The sequence below is a fragment of the Diceros bicornis genome, chromosome 2, assembly GCF_020826845.1.
Source record: "Diceros bicornis minor isolate mBicDic1 chromosome 2, mDicBic1.mat.cur, whole genome shotgun sequence".
NCBI classification, from domain to species: Eukaryota; Metazoa; Chordata; class Mammalia; order Perissodactyla; family Rhinocerotidae; genus Diceros; species Diceros bicornis.
In genome coordinates, this window is record NC_080741.1 from 74,972,941 (window position 1) to 74,995,503 (window position 22,563).

At 42.4% G+C, this 22,563-nt stretch overlaps 1 protein-coding gene across 5 annotated transcripts in view; it reads right to left on the reverse strand.

Annotated features, from left to right (window-relative positions):
* Positions 1 to 22,563, reverse strand: part of ITPR1 (inositol 1,4,5-trisphosphate receptor type 1) — a 317,336-nt gene that overhangs the window by 29,035 nt on the left and 265,738 nt on the right. For all 5 annotated transcript variants that reach the window (XM_058563442.1, XM_058563433.1, XM_058563427.1 and 2 more), the window contains 7 exons: positions 20,513 to 20,635; positions 14,749 to 14,924; positions 10,211 to 10,375; positions 5,006 to 5,201; positions 3,534 to 3,626; positions 2,190 to 2,329; positions 1,453 to 1,618 (listed from right to left, as the gene is read on the reverse strand). In XM_058563442.1, coding sequence (XP_058419425.1) covers positions 1,453 to 1,618; positions 2,190 to 2,329; positions 3,534 to 3,626; positions 5,006 to 5,201; positions 10,211 to 10,375; positions 14,749 to 14,924; positions 20,513 to 20,635 — 1,059 coding nt within the window. The remainder of the gene's footprint in view (positions 1 to 1,452; positions 1,619 to 2,189; positions 2,330 to 3,533; positions 3,627 to 5,005; positions 5,202 to 10,210; positions 10,376 to 14,748; positions 14,925 to 20,512; positions 20,636 to 22,563) is intronic.

Here is a 22,563-nt window from a genome sequence, read left to right on the forward strand (position 1 = left end):
GGAACTGGCATCACGCGCCTCCCGATATGATGCACCGAGGAGAATACAACTTTTTTTTTTGATGTTCCTATAAAAAAAATGCGTAACCTCAATATTACCATGAGGAAACATCAGACAAACTCAAACCAAGGAACATTCTACAAGATAACTGACCTATATTTGTCAAAAATGTCAACAGAGGCTAAAGAGACTGAATGTAACACGACCTGGGACTTGCATTTGCTATGAAGGCCATTATTGGGATAAAGGATAAAATTTGAATAGGGTCTATCGATTAGATAATAGTACTGTATCTTTGTTAATTTCCCAATCTTGAGAGTTACGTTGTATACAAATAAGAGAAGGTTCTTGTTTTTAGGAAATATATATTGAAATATTTAGGGATGAAGGGGCATCGTGCCAGCCACTCTCAAATTCAGAAAAATAGTATGTGTGTATGAATAAAGTAAGTGAAGTAAGATATAATATTTGGGGAATCTGGGTGAAGAGTATATAGAAATTCTTTGTACTATTCTTATGACTTTTCTGTAACTCTGGAATTATGTCAAAATAAAAAGCTTTAAATGGTTTTAAGGAGGTAAAAAGCAAATAATTTAAGTTTTTAAATAGAAAATGCTCATTTTTTGAGTATACATACCAGTAGGAAATTTATATATTTAATATCTATATTATGAATGATCCTGAAATGATTACTCAGCTCCCAGATTCCTACGTGATGAGTTTATGTTTACATGTATTTCCCTACAGTTACACTGAAAATGATTCCTTTGGTGCCCCATGCACTTCTCTCATGGAGCAGTTTATCACTGAGCGCCTACAATGTGCAGGTTCTGTGCTAGGAGTGTTAGAGAAACTAGCTCTCCTAAGTTCCACAATAATACAGAGAAGTACATATTATTGTACCCATTTTACAGATGAGCAATAAAGGTTCAGAGAAGTCAAGTGACTATACCAAGGTTACACAGCTAGTAAGTGGCAGAAGCTTAAGCAGAACCCAGGTCTGACTCCTGAGCCCAGGCTCTGAATGTTTTCACCATCTGCTCTAAGAGGAGTCTTTTTTCACTTAAAGCTGACAGCATCTGCAGTGAGGACATCCACAGGCTGGAGCTAGATGAAAGAGCTCCATTCTAGTTATTTAGAACGGGACCAAGAGATGCTCGGGCAGCCCAACAACCAAAAGACCCCAAGATGCATTCATTTCAAATGCTGTGAAATCACATTTCTGCTACCCAAGACTTTACACCTTAAAACAAACTGGTAACTGCCACACAGAATCTACTGGCACTCCAAATACTTCCCGGCAGAGTAGAAGCCCACTCAATGCCAGGGACAGAGATGCTCCAGAACACAGCTGCGCCCCTCCCATGAAAAGCCCGGGCACACATCCCATCCCGTCACAACCGGCTCCGTCAGGCCTGGGCTGCCTTGCTAAAGCCAGCCTGCAACACTCACCACAGATAAAGCATGTGGTCTTTAAGATCTCCTCTTTCTTCTGCTTTTCACTCCTCAGGTCAGCAAAGGTGTCAATGATGACCCCGAAAATCAGATTAAGGACGATGATGATGACCATGAAGAAGAACAAGAGGTCATAGATCACTCTAGCAGCAAAGAGGGGTTCCTGGAAAAGTGGGGTCTCCATCAGTCAGGTTAACCCACTACCCTTTGGTCTACAGAGCTCAGGGCAGAAGGAGGAGGACTCGCACCCAGGTCAGATGTCCCAACACCCGCAGCTCACCCTAACCCCCCAACAGTGCCCGCCCATCCGTCTACTTTGGCACAAGTTAAATTGGGCGTCCAACTTGAAAAGCCACAACTCCATCTCTTTTCAGACCCTGTGTCTAAATTGTGAATTCTCCACGTGTTGTGTGGCACGTGCAGGAGAGCAGCTTCCTGGTTTCTAAGATGTTTTGGAAATGTGTTCAGGTAGGCCAGGCCCCCCGAAGGAAACAAACATTAACACACTGCACGGACCCCCAAAGCCGCCCCTCTCCACACAGCTGGTTTCCTTGCACTGCTTCATCGTGATGAGCAGAGAGGAAAGAAGGCTTAAGCAGCTAGTTCTGCACGTCTGCTCGTCACCACTCCCAGCTCTGCCTGCGTGTCTTCAGTTTACGCTCAAGCCCACTGCGTTGTGCTCTCACCACCCACCCCCGCCCCTTTGCTCTTCCTTCCCCTCAGGATTCAGCTACCTCTTTGGACGGCTTCCTGAGCACATCTCCCACTCCGCCCCCGCTTCTCAGCCCGTGACTCAGCACCGTGACGATGCACATCAGCAGCGTCTCACACGTGCGCTCTTTATCTTCCTCCGTCTCTTCAGCAGGGACCAGCTCTACGAAGACGGCCGGGGGAATAACAGATTTAAAACGTCAGGGAAAAGAGATACCGTGATTTTGAGATGACGTTTCCTGACTGCCATCTCGCCAGCTGACAGACAGGAACGAGAAAGGATAAAATTAAGGAATCAAGCGTCAAATATTTTCTTTCCAAAAGCTCAAGTCGTCTGAGGCGATTTTATTTTCCTCACTAACCCCAGCTGATTTCTCGAGCCATGTCAGAATTGCCCTTCCCTCTATTAAATCTAGCTTTTTCCCTATGTTTCCAGACTTTAAACTCCAGTCCCAGCTCCAAATAGGCGTTTGACCTTAGATAAGTTGCTTAATACTCTGAGTCATGAGCATCTCTTCTCAGCTGAGGGTAATGCCACAGGACCCAGGCTCTTCACTCGGGAGGTTGTGAGGGCCAAGTCCAGCAATGTTTTACAGCAGGGCCTCTGGACAAATTGCTTCATATTGGAGGCTGTCTATTCTTACTAGTTTTTGGAGGAAGAACTGTGCCTTGCTGCCCACCTTGTTCTCTCTAGCTGCAGTGAGAACGGTCTTGCTAAAACACAGATCTCATCATATCACTCCCCTTGCAACAACTTTCAATCATCCTTTGGATGAAGTTTAACCTCCTTAGCCTAACATGTAAGACTCTTCATGATCTGGCCCTTTGTTGGCCTCTCTGACTTCATTTCTTGCTACTCTTCCTCCTCATGATCAATATCTCCCTACACATGCTATATTCTACCTCCAAGCCTTTAGACATGCTATTCCCTCCAACCCGAATACCTATCCCTCCTTCTTCACCCAAGATTCTACTGTTTTAATTTAGCTATCACCTCCTTAGTGATACTCTTACTCCCATATTAGGCTGGGTGCTTATCTTCTGTGTTCCATCCTTACTCTCAGCATTTGCATACTCTCTAGTGACCACTGATGTGCCTGCCTGCCCTCCCACTATATTACTGTATCTTAGAGTACAACACAGTCCCTGGAAAATAGTGGGCACTCAGTAAATACTGGCTGAATCAATTAAGCAGATATCTTCTTCCCATGTAGCCTTTCTTTCCCTTCACCTCCCTCTCTGCCAGCCTTTCCCCTCTGCTACTGGCCTTACTTCGGAGCAGTGAATCTGTTTTCAATGTCATGTGTACCATCTAAGCCCCTGGAGGGCCTGGCACTAATGTGGGGCTTAAGGCCACGAGGTCCTACCTTCTTTGGGTGCAGGAGAGGAGCAGTTCTCCCCAGTCTCCACCCTACACACGTCAGAGTATAGGAACTCACTCGCCAAACTCTCACCAGCATCTGGGAAAGGGAAGGAGATTTTATGATGAACAATCTGGCAGCATATGGTTAAAATGTTTGAAGTCCCCAATTCACGGCTGATTAAACAATTCTTTACATAAATAACACCCTACAATCCTGCATATAAATTCAAAGCAGAGATGCAATTTACACTTTCATTTGGTGATCTGGATGGGAAAAAAGCCAGAAATGTCAATTCCTGTAGGCTTACTAGAAATATCGCACTTAAATAGCACCTCTCCAACTTTAAAGACAAACAGCTGAAACTCTTCGACAAATACTACTGAACATACAGACTCCAGCAAGACTTATACCAAGTCTGCACGAGAAGCATCAGTGGGCATTAGCGGAAATCCGAAGTCCAGACCAGTTTAGTTCAGAACCCTACAACGGTTGGCAGTAAATGCCATTCAGGGTCAACTTGGAGCCGGAGATATGTGCCAAGAATGCACCATTTGGCTGGAAGAAGAGGCTGCCTGGCTTAGTCACAACAAGTCTAGTTTGTTCCTTGGACTCAGGGCACCTGCCTACCTGATGAAAAACCAGTAATATTTCACTAAGTAGTGTCAAAGATTTTAATGGAGAGAAAAAGTACTTGGGTGTGTCACTCAGTTGTATGGTTTTTTTTTTTCATTCTCAGAATTAGAAATCTCTTCCATTCCTGCTATATATGAAAATAATATAATACACTCATTGTAAAACATGCAAGTAGTAAAAAAGCTCCAGAGATAGCCAGTGCTAACAATTTGGGGGTATATTCTTCCATGTTTTACAAGACATATATGAGCTTTTTAATTTTTAAAAAATATATGTGGATCCTACTGTAGGTATTCTTTTGCAATTTCCCACCATATCTTGTAGGTATTTTTCCATGAAGTTTTATAAAGATGTACCATGTCTGCAGGGTACACCACCCCATGAAGGGACCATAATATAATGAAACATTCCCTTATATTTAGATTGCCTCCAATGTCACACCATAGTGAACATTCTTCCATATACTTGTGTTTCTACATGCACAGTCAGCAGGTTTTCCTTTAAGGATAAATTCCTAGAAGTAGATTTACCAAGCTAAAGGGATGCAAACACCTATGATTTCAATAGATATGGTCTAATTGTTTTATGAAAAAGTTGTACTAGTTTAAAATATGACTTTAGTGCATAAATTCAATGTAGGATCTGCACAGTCACACTTAGCATGTGATATACCATACCACCCTTTGAATAAAGTGAGAACTAAGCCCTGTATTCAAAATTCATGCTGTGGGTGTTAGGGAGATACAAAAGGGAGATTCCTAAAGTCATTGTTCTCTTTAGTTCAGTTATAATCAGGAAATATTCTTTGGACATTAAAAAAGATCAGAAGATTCCAAACCCACCTGGAAGAGCTGTTTCATTGGGCAGCCTATCTACTTCCAAGATGAAATCATCCTTGAAGAAAAGATAGCCCACTATCGAGAACAGGTAAACCAGGATCAAAGCCAGAACCGCCGTCAGGATGATGGACCGTCCATTGCGAGTGACACTTTTAATGACATTAAGCAGAGTCTCTTCTCTGTACACTAAATCAAAAAGCTTTAAAAACAAACAAAAAGAAGACAAGGGGGCAATTTTAAGAAGCCTCTATATTAGATGTACATCAATATCCCATGATGAAAACTTGATTTATAGAGAATTCACCTCTTGCAAACTCAAAAGCAATATACTGTTACCTTAACACTTAACATCTTGCCTGTCTTCACAGTGAAAACTGAGATAATAAAACAGAGGAAAAATAAACAAAGAAAAGGAGGGGAGGAAATAATAGCAATTTCAAGTAGTGTGCATACAGTTTAGAGGTCCTGGAAATAGAGAAAATACAGGGCTGTACCACTGAGTTACAGAGAACAAGGGAGAGGGGAGTGATGAGGGTCCTGGCATGCAATCATTTAGGGAGTATTTATGGAGTTTCTATTAAGGGCCAGCCACTCTGGATATAGGATTGGACAAGTCCTTAGAGTCTCATGGGGAAAGCCGACATACACAGGCCAGTGCAGAGAGCAAAGACTCTGGAGTCAGATAGAGGTTCAAATCTTAGCTCAACTACTTGCTGCCATCAGGACCATGGACTAGGAACTTTCCCCTTCCCCTATGAGCCTCAGTTTCCCCATTTGCAGACTGGAGGATAGAGAGTTAATGTGAAGAATAATAGACAATGTACATACAGTACTTAGCATACAGTCACACTTATGTGCTGGGTAAGTACACAATAAATGGTAATTATCACCAATTTCCTGATGAAGAAACTAAGCCAAGGTCATACAGACAGTATGGGCAGGGACTTGGTGGTGGTCACACACCAGGAAGCCTAAACCCTTCCTAATCCCCCTAGTGGGGGCAGTGACCCCCTGCAGTTCACAATCTGGGCTGGCCCTCTGCAAAGAGACTTGGTTTTTGTAAGAAGTTGGCTTCATAAGAAATGGAGAGTCCTGTAGGTACTTATAGGTATGGGAGGATCGATGGCCGGTTTTCCAAGAACTACCATCCCAGATTTTTGGCTGGAGGAATAGCGGAGAGTGAGGGGAGGAGAGCTCTATGGGGTTATTCTTGGACCTGGGAGCTGGTTTAATATGGCCTCTGTGCTGACATCTAATCCTCTCCTGAAGGTTCTGCCTCCACTGCAGCTTTGGGGAATGACTGTGCACAGTGACGTGAATCAGGGGACAAGGATTTAAATCCTGAGACTGCTTTTGATTTGTTGCAAGATGTTGATGGAGCCATGTAACCTCTCTGGACCTCAGTTTCCTCATCTGTAAAATCAGTGGACTGAACTAGCTGATGTCGTAGTCCCTTTCAGTTTAGAATTTCACACCTGAGTTCATTTTCTGGTCAATTAGCCCTTCTGCCTCCATAACGCCAATCTGTGTCCTGAGACAAGTGTGAAGGGCACTGGACAAAGTAGGATACTTCCAAGGAAGCAAGGAAGAGGTGTTTCGTCAATATAAGAGTACAAAAGGCTAATGGTGCTGGTAATGTTGGTTAAATATTTTCCAGCAACACACCATGGAGCAGCAAGTAAGAGCAACTTCAGACAACAAACAGACAACACTTGTTTTCTGAGAGTAAGAACCATAAAGATTACATAGCCCCCAAATCACTGAAATGACAAGTGATTTTTTTCTTTTCATTCATCTATAATTTCTGATTTTAAAACAATGGAATGCATTACTTTATAAAGGAAAAGCTTTCTTCTAATTAGGAAACTACACAAGTTCAATGGAGAAAACTATGAAAACACAGAAAAGCACAAAGAAAAACAAAAAATCAATAATAACCTCACCATCTCTAGACATCTACTCAACAAGTTATTTCCTTCTGGCCTTACTACACTTGAAAAAATATAATATATACATACATATTCTTACAAAAATATTATACCATAACACTGGCATATAGTCAGCCTCTTTCACCAAGCAATCATAAGCATTTTCATGTCAAAAATGATCACCTATTATTTCAGTGTATCGAAAAACTATAGTTAACCAATATCTTTTCTTTTTTTAAATAATCAAGATATTTTCAATTATATGTCATTAAAAATAATGCTGTGACAAACACTCTTTACTTGTCTCTATACGTACTTGCCCAGTTATTTCTTTCTGGTGAATTTCCAGAACCGGAATTATTGGGTCAAACGTTATAACAGAAACATATTGCCCCACTGCCTTCCAGAAAGGTTGTACCAATTTACACCCATCACCATTAGAGAATGGTGCCCATTTTAGCATACTGTCACTAGAACTGGGCATGATCATGCTTTTGAACCTCTCCTAATGTCACAGGTACAACACGGGATCATGCTGTTGTTTTCATTAGCATGTCTTTGTTTAGTATTAAGCATGAACACTTTTCCATGTTTACTGACCATCTGGGTTTCTCTTTTTGTTAACTGCCTGTCTATGAACTTTGCACATTTTCATCTCAGGGTGTTAATATTTTTCTAAGGACGCAACTTGAATGCAGGCTTGAGACCAGGTTCAGCCAGACTTGGGGGGCCCTAGCACTTTAATTAGGCCACAGTTATTTACTCTCCCTCTCTGGCCTGCTGGCCTGGAGCTTTCACAACCCAGTGTGGGTCTTCCCTGCTGGAGGTCTCGCTCCAATTCCTTTCTGTCACAGGCTTTTCTTATTTGTGGAATGATTTGAATGGTTTCAGTATTTGTCTGTGGGTTCTCAACAGACACATTAAATACTGCTTTTGACACCAACAGGAACACATCACTCGAGGTCACAGACAAGTCAAGGCCAAGACGGCTTAGAAAACCTCCAGAAGCACATACAAGAGGCGTCCAGCCACAATTTGGTTTGATCCTATTAAATTTTTCTAAAAGTGAAGTGAGCTCAGGTAACATCACTGGAAGCTCTGAGTTACTCCATCTTTCTGTGACAGATTAGAGATTTGAGATCATGAATGCAAACTGCATTGGGAAATACCAGTTTCCTTGAAGCAGGGACTTTTTCACAAGCTCAAATGAAAGGCAGTTCAGGGCTGTGCTTAAGAACTTAGACTTGGGAGTCGACAGAGTTGAGTTGCTATCCTGTCTCTGCCACTTACTCACTGTGTGACTTTGGGCAAATTACCTAACCTCAGCAAGCCCCAGTTTCACCATCTGTAATTTGCAGATGCCATCTACCTCAAGCAGTTGTGAGGGAGTGTATGAAAAGAGCACACAGCGAACACTCAATAAATGGCAGTAACAATTATCTTCTAGACTGTGAGGCCCGTGAGGGTAGGGGCGATATTGGTTTGTGTCATCATGACATCCCCTGTACCTAGCACTGGCATTGGCTTGCATTGCAAATGACCAAAAGAGGAGTCGAATAAGGAGAAAAGGAAATGAAGCCAACTGTAGACTGTAGGAAAAGTCAGACTCTCCCAGGGCGAGACGGCATTGTCTGAAGAGAATCTCCAGTGTCTTGGGAGAGACCCCTCAGCAGGGATGAGAGAGACTCCGACTGAACTCTGCTTCCCCTGCCTTGGATTGGCAGACTTGGGTCTCCCTGACTCACAAATTGGAACCTCATCCAGGGACATTATTGCATGACACAAAAAGGATCAGAAATATACACAGAGCTCTAAAGAGTTCTGCTACAGAGTGATCAAAATAGGCCACATAATGTCAATCACAAGTATAACCAGAGACCTCTTTGCCTAAAACCTCAAAGTATAGCCAGACTGATTTTAAAATGAGGGAAAAGAATCCATTCCCCTCAGTCTGACAACACCCACCACTAATGGAATGAGCTAATCCTGATGACCTGAATGGTGAATTCTATTTTTTTTTTTAATTTTATTTATTTATTTATTTTTCCCCCAAAGCCCCAGTAGATAGTTGTATGTCATAGCTGCACATCCTTCTAGTTGCTGTATGTAGGACGCGGCCTCAGCATGGCCGGAGAAGCGGTGCGTCGGTGCAAGCCCGGGATCTGAACCTGGGCCGCCAGCAGCAGAGCACGCGCACTCAACCACTAAGCCACGGGGCCGGCCCTGAATGGTGAATTCTTTATGGTGTTTTAGATGGGACAGGGAATATGCGATGACAAAGACAATAATAATAGCTACCAATTGCTAAGCATTTATTATGTGGCAGCACTATTATAAGACCCTGACATGCACAGTTGCAGATAATCCTTGTGAGGGAGACATACTGTTCTCCTCATTTTATAGATGGGGAAACTGAGGCACAGAGCAGCTAAATGATCAGCTGAGACCACATGGAGAGCATCTCCTAGAAGAGCTTTCCTTGCTCTGCCTTTTGCAAGTTAAGTCCCTCATCTTAAGTCAACACTTAGGCCTCGATCATTTTTTATCCTCACAAACATTTTAATACTTCTAGTTCCATTACAGATAGTTTTGCTTGCCGAGAGGTCAGTTTTATGCTTCCTGTCATTTGATGTAGGTACCAGAAAATGGTTTCTTATCTATAACTCTACAGGTCTGGACAATTTAAAAACTTGCTCAGGAGAAAGGTGATAGAACCAACTCATTTCATAGACTATCAAGACATGAACCACTTGGCTTAGATTGTAACAAAATAATTTCTACTGAAAAGGTCTCCAGGACCAACATGTCTATGGAGCTCCTTAGCATGGATCTTGGGATTTTGAAAATAGCTCCTGCTCTTCTCGTCACTACGTGTTTTCACTGGGAAATGGATCCCATGAGAACTGTAAGAAGATGACAGTCTGAAAAACATTCTCCTTGGTAAGCGCTGGCTGAGTCCAAGAAATAAAGAAAAATAAAGGTGCATGTGGAAGAAACATCTCCTGATCCAGAGTGTAGGCATCGTCTATCACTGAAAAGTAAAAGGCCTGAAGTACATACACGCAGTGTGACTGTGCACCTCCTGGGCTCCTAATAGCTGACCTGCTCCCTGGATAACTTTCCTCTACAGATCCCCCAAACACTGTGTGCGGGGGGGCTATGACCTTGTTAGACCAGGCACACCAATCACCATTAAAAGAAGAGGTCTATGATGAGAGAGAGGACACTGGACACTCTCCTGGTTTTCAATATGTAAAATCTTTTGACACCAGGAACTCACCAGCAAACTGTAGAAGAATTCATGGACGAAGAGCCCCATGGCGCAGATCAGCAGATATAACAAATGATAAAGGAACTCAACATCCAGGACCATGGCTCGGTAGCCTCTGGTGAACGTCCCACAGTTGCCCACAAAGCTCATTAGAAAGATGATTTTATTGCAGACCTGAGAACAATGACAGGAACAATGAGATAAGCGTGGACTATGCCAACTTCAGACTCTTCACGAGAGCTAAGGGTGATTCTCACACAAACGTATTTCAGTAATTGCGCCCCCAAAAAGGCTTCCTTTTGCACCATGTGCCCACCAAACCCACCAAGAACCATTTTGCAGCTCTAAGTCATTTCATTACTTTGCTTTTCAGGCATATTACAAGTTACGGGGTAGTCAAATAACCTCGTGTGCAAGAGTAATCAAGTAGCATTTGTGTATGACAAAAACAAAATTAACACATACTGAAATTATGATTTTCAAAATGAGATATGAATCATTTCTAACATTCTTATATGAATTAGTCAAACACAGAAGTCACCTCAATCCACGAACCCTGTGATCAGCATGACTAAAAGCATTTTCTGAATTTCTGTTACGTTCTAGGCATTATAGGGTTGCAATTTAATGAGAAGCAACCAGTTCTTGTCTTTCATTGCTCCTGATTTCACAGGGAAAACAAGAATTTTCTTGGGCGGGGGGGTGGAGTAAGGGACTTCAGGAGGAGTTCTATTCCCCTGCCCCCTCTTCTGGGAATAACTTCTAATTTTCCTCCAGGGGTCCATCCCTTTCCATGTATCATCCTTGAGGTCTGAAGAGAGGGCAGTGCTCCATCCTGGCCAATCAGAATATTATATCCCCCTGGCAATAATGATTGGTTCAGGGATAGGCACATGACCAAATGGAGCCAATGATACCCACTGAGGTCTTTCTCAGCACTGCAGCAAAACACAATTTTGTTCTTTCCCCCTGACCTTGAACCCAGGACAAAGGAAGCTCTGAAGCTGCTGGCATCCATCCTGCCATACCATGGAGCCTGAGAGCCCCACCAGTGCAGATATGAAAGATGGAAAAGAGGAACTGGGCCCAGATGCTGTTGTGTGGGCACCTGTATTCAGCTACACCTGAAGCTAGGCTCTGAATTTCTCAGTCACATAAACCAATACATTTGCTCCTTTGCTTAAACTAGCATGGATAAGGTTTTCTGACACTTGCAATTGAAGGTTGTTCAACTGTATGATATAGTCCCACCTTTGACAGAAACCCCATGCCTAGAAGTCTGTCTCCAGTGATATGTTGATAGAAAAACCTGAATCAGGAGAAGGCTGGAGAGAAAGCTCTTCAGATGCACGTGGTAAAACCATCTTCTGCTACTCTAGCTAGCTTGGCCACAGGTGCTGGGGAAATTCTGCCAGTTAATCTGGTGGGTCAGTGTAAGCGAGCTTCTCGGCAATCAGATAAGTGAGGAAGCCAACACCCACAGAGAATGTTCAGCTTTCTCAGACAAGCTCAACATTCAATCTACCAGTTGCTTTTTTTTTCTTTCTAACATTCTAACCTTCGCCAGGGTAGGATCTTTCATAGGGTGAGAAAGTATCATTGACTCTGGATGAACTGTGTTGATGTGGTTTCAGGGGAAAAAAAAAAAAAGGCCACGCTCTAGTTGACATTCCAGGACCTCAAACATGCCCAGGCTCCTGCTGTCTGAACAACAGAGCAATCTGCGTCACCTGAATCCACTCTCCTTTAACTTCTGCCCTCATTTTCTCCACTGCTCCACCAGCAAATATCTCCTATTCATGGTCTTAGTCTGCTGTCCCCACTTCCTACTGACCCTGCTTGATTAGTCTTGGATCCGGCTGTCGTCCCACCTCCCACTGTGGCAGTCTCCCCTGTCTGCTCTTAGCACCTAATCCCAGCTCCTGCAGCATGACAGGGCTCGCCGCCCCATCCTTCTTACCAGTCTCCACACACTTGGCTGCCAGGACACCTCCCTCTCCTGCTTCCCCAGCTCTCAGATCTCCAACATTCCTTCTCTGTCTGTCCATAGCTACTCTTTCTTCTCCCATATGCTCCATGTGGGTGTTCCTCTTTTTTTATTCCCTCTAAATAATTATTTATTATAGTTGCTTTAGCTTCCCCGCTCGGCTAATGTTATTATAAATGGTAATTATCTAACTTGAGTCTTCCCCTAACTGATTTATGCTAAAGAAGAGATAACCGTGGAATGATTACAGGCCGGAGAAACAAAAGAACCAGAGAGCCTACAGAAGACAATCTCTGAAATATTGCGAGTTTTTCCTTTTCTTTATTTATTCTGTATTTCCTTCTTAAATAGCTTCTTCTCACTGCAGGTGATGCCTACATTCCCTTCTCCAACACTGGTACATCTTGGTCACTCTGGTCATGCATTTCCAAATGCCAGAGCTAACATTAATAACTTGCCTTGTCATCTCAAGCCCAATAAATCAATAATTTTAAGTGTATTTTCACGCTGAAAACCAGGTCTTTGCATGACTTCATTTTAGGGGGCTGCATTTACTCTTCTCCCAGTCATCCATAACTGAAAATTTGGAGTGATAGTTGCCTCCTTCATCACCCACCCAAGACAGTAATACCTTCTTTTCCTGGAGAAAATGCCCTAGACCAAGACCCTACATGGCTTTCAGGTGTAAGGCTCTGACTCTACACCCGCCACATGTTGTTATTTCCTTTGCAGCTCTGACATCTGTGCCTTCCTTCTTTTTTCTACACTATGACCAAGATGCAGGCTTGTCACACCTAATCAAAAGCTCTGCTAGAGGGCCCAAATGGTCCCCCTGCCTCCAGTCCCCGCCACTTGAATCCATATAACATGCCACTACTGAATGAATTTTCTCAACAATACTTCTTTGTATATAACGTTTCTTTGCTCAAAAAAACTTGAGACATTTCCCACTCCTGGGAAAAGACTTTCCAAACCTATATTCTTTTTTTTTTTCCTGAGGAAGATTTGCCCTGAGCTAATATCTGTTGCCAATCTTCCTCATTTTGCTTGAGGAAGATTCATCCTGAGCTAACATGTGCTGCCAATCTGCCTCTATTTTGTATGTGGGCCACCACCATAGCATGGCCACTGATGAGTGGTGTAGGTCCACACCCAGGAACCCAACCTGGGCTGCTGAAGCAGAATGTGCTGAACTTAACCACTAGGCCACCAGGGCTGACCCCAACCTATATTCTATACAACATTCTGTATAGAATCCCAAGCGATACTCTAAAAAAACTGTGGGTAAGTAAGTTTGGGAGGCACAGATATGCCATTTCCCGTTCTTGGAGATTCATTACTCATATCAGCATGTTCAAGTCTCAGAAATCCTACAGTAGAAAACCTTTAATTTTGTTTAACCTAGCATTTCCCACATTGATTTGACCACAGATCCACTTTTTCACCTAAGATTTATCAAATTGGAACATATTTTGGAAATGCTGACCTGCAGGATGAAGCCCCAAGTGCATTATCCTAAGATTCAGTGCCCAGCTTACTTGTGCGGGATCAGGTCCTACATGGCACTGCATGAACCACGCAGAGGTGCCACTCAACTGTTTACTGTCTCTTGAGGCTGTCCTGGGCTTCCCCTCTGCTTTGGCCTACGGGGCCGATGGGAAAATGCTCTTCTCAATCCTGGCTTCCTGGCCAGATCCTTTCCATTCTTTAACACAGAACTTCAGCCCTGCCTCTTCCTCCTAAGCTTGTCAGCTTGAAGCAGTCTCTTCTCCCCTGATGTCCTTGCTGCCTTTGTCATCTGAGTACCCATTTGGGGACATTTATTGTTGCACTGAATTACTATATTAACCTTATTTTGCAATATGATGTCCATTTTTGTACAGTGACCTCAGCTCCCTTATATGCTCAGGGCAGAAACCGCTGGAAGGCAGTTTTAGATTCCCACAGTGCCTCACATGTCCAAATTGTCTCCTTCCTTTCACCAGGAAACCTCTCCCCAAAATATCTTATATCTCACATCACCTGTCTCTGCTTCCTAAGAATTCTCCTATAGATGAGGTTGGATTCTATCCTTCAACTGTAGTGAAATAGCATTTCCAAACATCACCACTGATTTTTAAAGAACTCTCTGATTCTCTAACTTCTCTACCTGCTTCATCTCTGTGTTTGAACAATTCTTGCCTCTCCTCTCTGTTCTGTGTGACCCTCAACATTCGATCATTTGACTTATTCGCTAAAATCTCCTGTCCCAGCAAACGTTTGACCAGATTGGCAAAACTAATTTAAATCTCAACTGTTCTTCCTCTTCCTGCCTAACTTCTAAGAGGGACATCACCTAAAAATGAGATTGTTATGCCTGAATAACGCATTAAGAGGTTCACTGTACCGTGAGATTAAGAGGGACATGTCCACCTGCAACTCTCTCTTCCTTCTGCTATTTTAACAGTTGACCCAAACAATATTTTTCTGCACTGAAAGCCGAGATTCTAGGAACCAGAATGGAAGGCATTCCTATTTGCACGTAAACAAAAAAAGCAGCTATGAAGGTATTCATACTTACATTGAAAGCTCCCAAAAGAAACAACGTGGGTTGTAACCCAACTGAAAATATCAACCGCAGAATTGTGGAAGCAATTAAGGCTCGGATGCCATGGGGCTTGGGGAGAGCAATGACGATGGCCAGAGAGATGAGCATGGCTGTCCACAGTAGTCCTGACCAGTGCGGCTCCAGTGTTCCTAGAAAGACAAGGCCACAGATCAGAGCTTTCACTGAGTACAGGTGACAGACCACAGTGAGTTTAATTACACTTTCTTCAATCACCTCTCTGGCCTTGTTTGTCCCAACTCTCATCTCCAATTCTCTAGACATAACTAGTCACATCCGTGTTTTCTCACCCCAAGCCTTTACACATGTTCCTTCTACCTGGGAAATTCTTCTTTGTTTCCTATTCATCTTTAGGGGTCTCAACTTAGCTATTACCTTTTCTTGGAAGCTTCTCCCATCCCCCTCCTTCTCACAAAACATGCCAGGTGCTCCGTTCTTCTCTGAGTTCTCTGCCCCCCTTGGTCATCCCTGTAGGACACTATTTCCTAGTGGTCGGTCTACGTGTCTTTCTCTCCCCCTGCCCCCTCCCCCACCCCCACCGGACTCCAATTTCCCCAAGAGAAGCTCTTGGCACCCAGGAGGCACTCATCAAACTCATACATGTGTCACACTTCCCTCTTAGGGAGGGCGAACTGGAAGTGTAAACTTCTAATTTCTATTAAAGTATACAAAGGAAAATTGTAGGTCCCCTGCCTAAATCAGATTTCTTCAAGGGAAGGAAGAAGACTAACTTCCGTATCGTTGGCATCATCCTACAATTAGATTATCCTCGTAGTCAAAGAGCTTACACCAGTTTTTGTCATCTCTTGCTATTCCAAGTTCTATTTAGAGTGTCCCATGAGACGGCCCGGTTATATAACATGAGCCAACATGGCTAAAAATATAGTTCTGTAAAACACTCATTAAAAAAAAAAAACACACCCCTATTTCAAATGCCGTCACATTGTGAGTCTCCTTCAGATGTAAACAAGCAGCACTACACGATTAAGGCCACTTACATAAAGGAGTCTCACATCTCCAGAAACGCTAGGATGGCAGCACCGCCCAGGAAAGAGACACCCTTGCAGGTTACGGCTCTTCCACAAGCCTGCTGGCTGCCCTAGTTCATTTGGTCCACGCCTGCCGAGACTCACTTTCCCTCTAAAAACCGTTCCCCCAACCCCAGCTGCTTACATCTTCCCTTTTGATATCCTTCAAAAGGAAAACCTGATTAGAAATGGGTGCAAAGAGGCAGAAGCTTTTCAGAAATGTAGGAAGAAGTGGATACTGGGGCATATGTGTCACTTCCTGTGATAGATTGTTAGATATCATATTAATCCCTTTATGTTGATTATCATTTATTTAATCCTGTCGTCCACCCTATGAGGTTGGTACTATCATCTCCATTTTACTCTAGAGGAAACTCAGTCTTGGGTTACCTATCTTCCCCAGGGTGACCCAGCAAATGGCCGGAGAATAATGCTTCTGAAGTGGATGGTCCTTAACCACCATTTTTAAAAAAACACATAAAATCTATCCATTTTAAGTGTACTATTTGATAAATTTTGGCAGCTTCTACAGTCATATAACTACCTGTAACTGTCAATACAATCATATATGAACATTTTTATCACCCTAAAAGGTTTCCTTGTGCCCTGTGAAGTTGATACCCTGCCCCATCTCCACCTCCAGGCAACCACTGATTTGCTTTCTATCACTGCCGCTTTGCATTTCCCAGAGTTTCATAGAAATGGAAAAAATAATCATATTCGTAGGTAGTCTTTTTAATTCTTTCACTTAGCAAATTTTAAAAACTCATTCTGATTATTGTATATATTAATATTTTGTTCTTTCTATTGCTGAGTAGTATTCCACAATATGGATATACCACAATTTATTTATCTACTCAATAATTAATGGATATTTGGGTTGTTTCCAGTTTGCAGTTATTACAAATAATGCTACTGCAAATATTCAAGTACAAATCTTGGAGTAGGCATATGTTTTCATTTCTTTTGGACAAATACATGGAATTAGATTTTTGGATCCTAAGTATATGTTTAACTTTATAAGACACTACCGTACTGTTTTCCGAAGAGATTGTACCATTTTTCCTTCCCATCAGTAATACATGGGAATTCCACTTGCTCCACATCATCACCAATACTGGGTATTGTCAGTCTTTCTAATTTTAGCCATTCTAGTAGGTTTCTAGTGGTATGTCATTGTGGTTTTCATTTGCATTTCCCTGATAACTACTGATGTTGAATATCTTTCTTTTTTTGGAAGATTGGCCCTGTGCTAACATCTGTTGCCAATTTTCATCTTTTTTCTTTTTTCTCCCCAAAGCCCTAGCACATAGCTGTGTATCATAGTTGTTGAGTTGCAGCTCTTCTATGTGGGACGCTGCCTCAGCATGACTTGATGAGAGGTGAGTAGGTCTGCACCCAGGATCTGAACCAGCGAACACGGGCCCGCCGAAGTAGAACACACAAACTTAACCACTACGCCACTGGGCCAGCCCCTTGAATATCTTTTTATGTGCTTATTGGCAATTTGTATATCTTCTTTTGTGAAGTATCTGATCAAATCTTTTGCCCATTGTTTTAATTAGGTAGTCTTTTTATTATTGAGTTGTGAGAGTTCTTTATATATTCTGGATATAAGCCTTTTGTCAGATATATGTTTTGTAAATATTTTCTTCTAGTCTGTGGTTTGCCTTTCATTTTCCTAAGTGCTTAATCACCATCATAAACTGCCTCTTAAGATCTCAGTATAAGAAATGTGACCAGTACAATACATGTACCCAAATCCTGATGGGGTCAATATAAAATCCTGCTGTCTCCGCAGCACAAAATCAGTGTTAAAAAATAATGCTGGATTCCTAAAAACCAACTATAGAAAGATTTCTTTGAGACAACTGGAGTAACATGAATATGGACAGGCTATTAGATGATTTACTGTTAGCTTTGCTAGATACGATAATGGTATGGTGATTATACATATTTTAAAATATCCTTGGAAGTTAGAGATGCACAGTGAAGTATTTATGAGCAAAACAACAAGATGTCTAGACTTTAAAAATCTTGAAGAAAATATAGTAGGAGGATAAATCAAATAAGATTGGCAAAATATTAGTAATGGTTAAATCTGGGCTGATGGGTACATGGCAACTTATTATACTTTTCTTTCTACTTGTGTGTATATTTGAAAATTTCAATAATAAGAAAGTTTAAAAAGTGGTACTATATTTGCTTTAATCATCATGGCAGGCTCACAAATTCAGTAAGAAATCTGAAGCTGCCCAAGTTTCATGCTTTGAAAGACTGTGTGATTCATCAGTTCTGAAATAAATGAGGAAAATGATACTTTTGAAAAGGAGCTTTTAAGGCCACTGCTGTCCTTGGCAGCCACAGGCCTTGTAAGCCACAGGGCCACCTCAGCACACACAACAAGATCATTACATACCTGCAAGAGGGACATTTTGGAAATCTTGGTTTTTAGGATTCAACAAAAATACTAATCTCAAAGACTACTTTCAGATCACCGACCAGATCTTATTTCTAGGCAGGGCTAATACAATCCTCCTCTTGAAGATGGTTAACAGTGAGTATAGAAGATGCCCCCAACATGCCTTACAAAAGAAAAAAACAAATCTCTCTGAGAGTGACTTGATGTATTTGAGGCAATCTCAGTCACTATATAGTGGAAAGGGCTTCCGTAGGTCAGATCAACCTCCCTTCTCTCTCAGGAGATCTAACTATGCTTTCCAGTTAGTCTATCAACATGAAGTTCTGAAGCCCATGCTGCCAAAACAGGAAGGCTGGACTCCCAAGATCAGCCAGGTTGACCACATTGAGAACCACCATTGTAGAGTTGGAAAGACCTTTAACAATCAGCTTATTCAGTGGGTCTCAAACTCAGAAGGGCAAGAAACAGGATGCCCCAGAGACCCTGACTGGGTCAGCAACTATTTTTCCCTGAAATCTATAGGAATTCCCAAATCTACAAGTTTTCACAACCACTGGGTCAATTTAAGCACCTCCTAATAGGGAGGATAAGGAGGACTAATTGAAGCGGCTTGCCCCGAGTTCCACGGCAGATGAGTGGCAGAGCCAGGCCTGGACACCAGGTCTGGACTTTGTAACTCTAGCTATTCCCCCAGACAAGGCTTATCACTGAAGGGGAGGGGAGTTGTCAACCAACTGTTCCCAGACACAGGCCTCAATGCTGCCACAAGTGACCAGTGAAGAAAATAATGATCAGAGTGCATAATAAAAATCAATTTTAAATATTTTTAAAGAAATGGAGGGTAAATGAAAACACATCCAAAGCAACAGTTGAAGAATCTGCTACGATGAGCATGACGACTCCCCTAGGTGAAAGGAGGCCTGGGCTCTGTCACCTCCGACTGAGCTCTGGGCTGACCGCTTCAAACTCTGACCTCTGCTGACTGGCAGCCTGACTAGGGCAGATGTCCCCTCGGAGAAAATCTTGCAGTCCTGTGGACCTACTGAATCTTTTCAGACAGGGGCACTTATGATTCCTGACATGGCACTGAAAAGGAAAATCCTCCTGGACTTGTGTTTAGGTAGTGCTTTTGGGGGGAAAATCACTCAAATGGCGCTCTCAATGTAACCTAAGGCCAAAGAGAAAAGCTAACTCCTCAAATAGGTAAGTTAGATACATAAGCATCACACAACACGTCATCACTTTCAAATCGGATCTCAAATTTACTTTAATTAAGTATACGCAAGCTGTTTTATTACGTATGCACATCTGCATTATTGGGCTCAAGAGCTAAGCCTGGAACTTATCCTGCACTGCTTTTGTGCCTTGCTTTCAGGTTCTTTATCCCATATGTTTCACACAAGGTGGCTCCTGGCAGGTTGTTACATACATATGTGAGGTGATCTGCCAAAAAGCTCTGAAGAAAAATTTAGCTGAAAAGTAGAGTTCCCAAGAGGCTGTAGTGGGTGTCAGAAAGGAGGTGGTGGATGTATAATAGGAGAGGAGCTTCTGCTGGCCCCCCAAATCCCATAAATGTGAATGCCAACAAGTATATTGAGGAGCCCCAAACAGAAAAAAGCCCTTCCTGAATTGTTTGCCTGTTCTCAGCAAAATATGTAGAATGTGGAAGGAGATGGTGGTGGGGGAAATCCACTAAGACCATGGACATCATGTTTTATTATGTGAATAATGTAGCTCTTAATAGACTAAACATCGAAGGATGCACGGTCTGCGGTCACTCAAGCCCTGCCTCCCCCCATCAGTGCTAAAAAAAAAAAAAAAAATCCAGAAATTTCTTACAAATTCTTTAGTCTGAAATTAATTCCAGAAGTATGGTATGGGGGAAAAAAATCTACTGGACCGAAGATCAAAGTATCTATGTTCTAGGGTTAGCTCTGCCACTAGCTGTGTGACTTTGGCTAAATCTCTCAGATCTCTCAAGCTTCCCAACATAAATCAAAAAGGCTGACTAAGATGGTTTCCTACAGGTTTAATAGTGTATAGCTTCTTCTCTTTCTTTTGTGGTAAATAAATATGCACACAAAATTTATATTATTTTAAGTTAGATTTAGAACTAAACCCATGGTAAGACCTATAATCTCATCTTGTCTGTACATGGGTAATTGGGATTCCATATATTTCACCAATACGTCCAGGGATCATATTTAAATACAAGTCAGAGCCTTCCTGCTGCTTCTAGTAGTTCCCTTGAAATTAAAGATATGGGTACCTCCTCGGACTCCTTTAAATGGGTAGAAAAACGCCACAAGCAGATTCATCAGGACGGCCAGGTTAAACGAAATGCTGCTCCAGAAGGACATGTTGCGGGCACACCAATACAGAAAGGGCTGGGCTGTGAAAACAACGACAAAGCCATGTGAGGTTCGAGACCACAAGTCAGACGCTGGGAATTCCACACGGCCCTTCCTCCCGCTCCGCCTCTACAAGTCCACTTTTGTTCCCTGTTTTACCACAACAGTAAAAATGATCATTTGTTTTGAAGTTGACTCATGGACTCATAACGACATCAGATTGGTTTATTTCTGTTTGGAATACTTACTGGAACAGAAGATGTATTTGGGGACAAGGGAGAGACGAAAAGGAGAAAAGTTGAAGCATCTAAAATCCCTACATGCCCCAGTCCACACCACCAGTTATGGAATCTAGGGGTTATCCGGAGTTCACATGCTGAGTCCTCAGTTCCCCCCAGGGCTCTGGGACCAGATGAGATGCCCAGAGAGACTCAAGAATTCAATTAGCCTTTTAGAAGTGTAGGCACTGGTGGGGGGACACCCAGCACTCACAGTTGGCCCAGCTGGGCCCCAGGCCAGGACTGCTACCATTTGCACACTGCTCTCATGCTCAAAAATCTCTATTAACTTGCTGGTGCCCTAAAAGCAAGACAATGATCTCTTTCTCAACACTGAGTCATTTTCCATTTTCCTTAAGTCTGATGATCCCTCTGGAGCAAGGGAACTAGGAATGACAGTTGCTAACTGGATAGTCAGCAGCAGAGTTCGCATTTCCAAAGGCTACAGTGGAGAAAGGAGGTGGTACCAAAGCCATCACTAGGGGGTAAGAGACATTTTCGATACGGCTGCCATCTTAATCTGCTGTACCCACAGGTGATACCACGGTGGTTGGGCATTCTCAGTGTTAGAACAACAAGCCTGTGGCCACACTGTGTGCAGTGGTGTTTCCTTTTCCCCTGAACTCTTCTTCAGCAGTGCCTTACAGTTAGGATGATGCTCAAAAATAGATGTGGTAGGAAAAATTTCAGACTCCATGCCAGACGCAAAATTTCCAAAAGACAGTCTCATTCAACATTATCCCCTTCCAAAGAAAAATGTGGAGTATGTGAGAATGGATCTCTATCATGTATTTCTCTTTCCCAATGAAGTCATCATTTAACTTTAGGACAGTAGCCAACAACAAATCCAATGGGCCCTATAACGATGCCTATAGTAGCAGCCAAGCCTTTGGGAGCTTCTATGCAAAATAAAGTTATGGCACAATTAAATGGAGCCTGGGTAATTTAATAGTTGCTCATTTCATGTTTGTACTTGGTAATAGGCAATGTTCCCAAACTACAGAGTTTTAGAGTTACAAGCATCATTTGGTTTAAAATCTCTCATTTTATAAATGAGGGAAACTGAGGCCCAGCAGAGAGCGGAAGCTGTGGAGATCTCATCACCCAGGTCAGTGACAGGGATAAAGACAAGTGGCTTATGTCGCTATTCAATAGAAGAGCTGACCAGGATTCAGTCAACCTCCAGTTAACAACTGATTTTTCTTAAGTTAACTGCTGAAGCAAATTTAAGATGAGAAATCATCTGCTCTGGAAACACCAGCTATTGGTGTTTCTGCTGGGACTGAAGGCTGTTTCTGATCTGGATTTGAAAACTCCAGACAATGAGAGAAGAGATGGGTGGCAAGAATGGCAAAGGATTGATAATCGTTGAAGCTGAGTGATGGGTCCATGGGCACTTATAACATCCTCTCTACATTACGGTACGTATAAAAAGCTCATAAGAAGTGAAAAGAAAAAAGAGAGAAAATGGCAACGTTCAGTGATGGTCTATGTAAGCCAGAATTCTCCTCAGGGGGAGCTCTCAATATCAAATGTGAGAGCAGCCACTGTAGGATGCTTTAATATCCTTGTAATAAATAGTCTTCAACTATGGGATATAGTCCACAAATAAATCTTGTTTTTATAAGGCTAACATTCTACTTATTTTGAATATGAACAAACATTCAGTCTTTCAAATCAACTGGGTATCT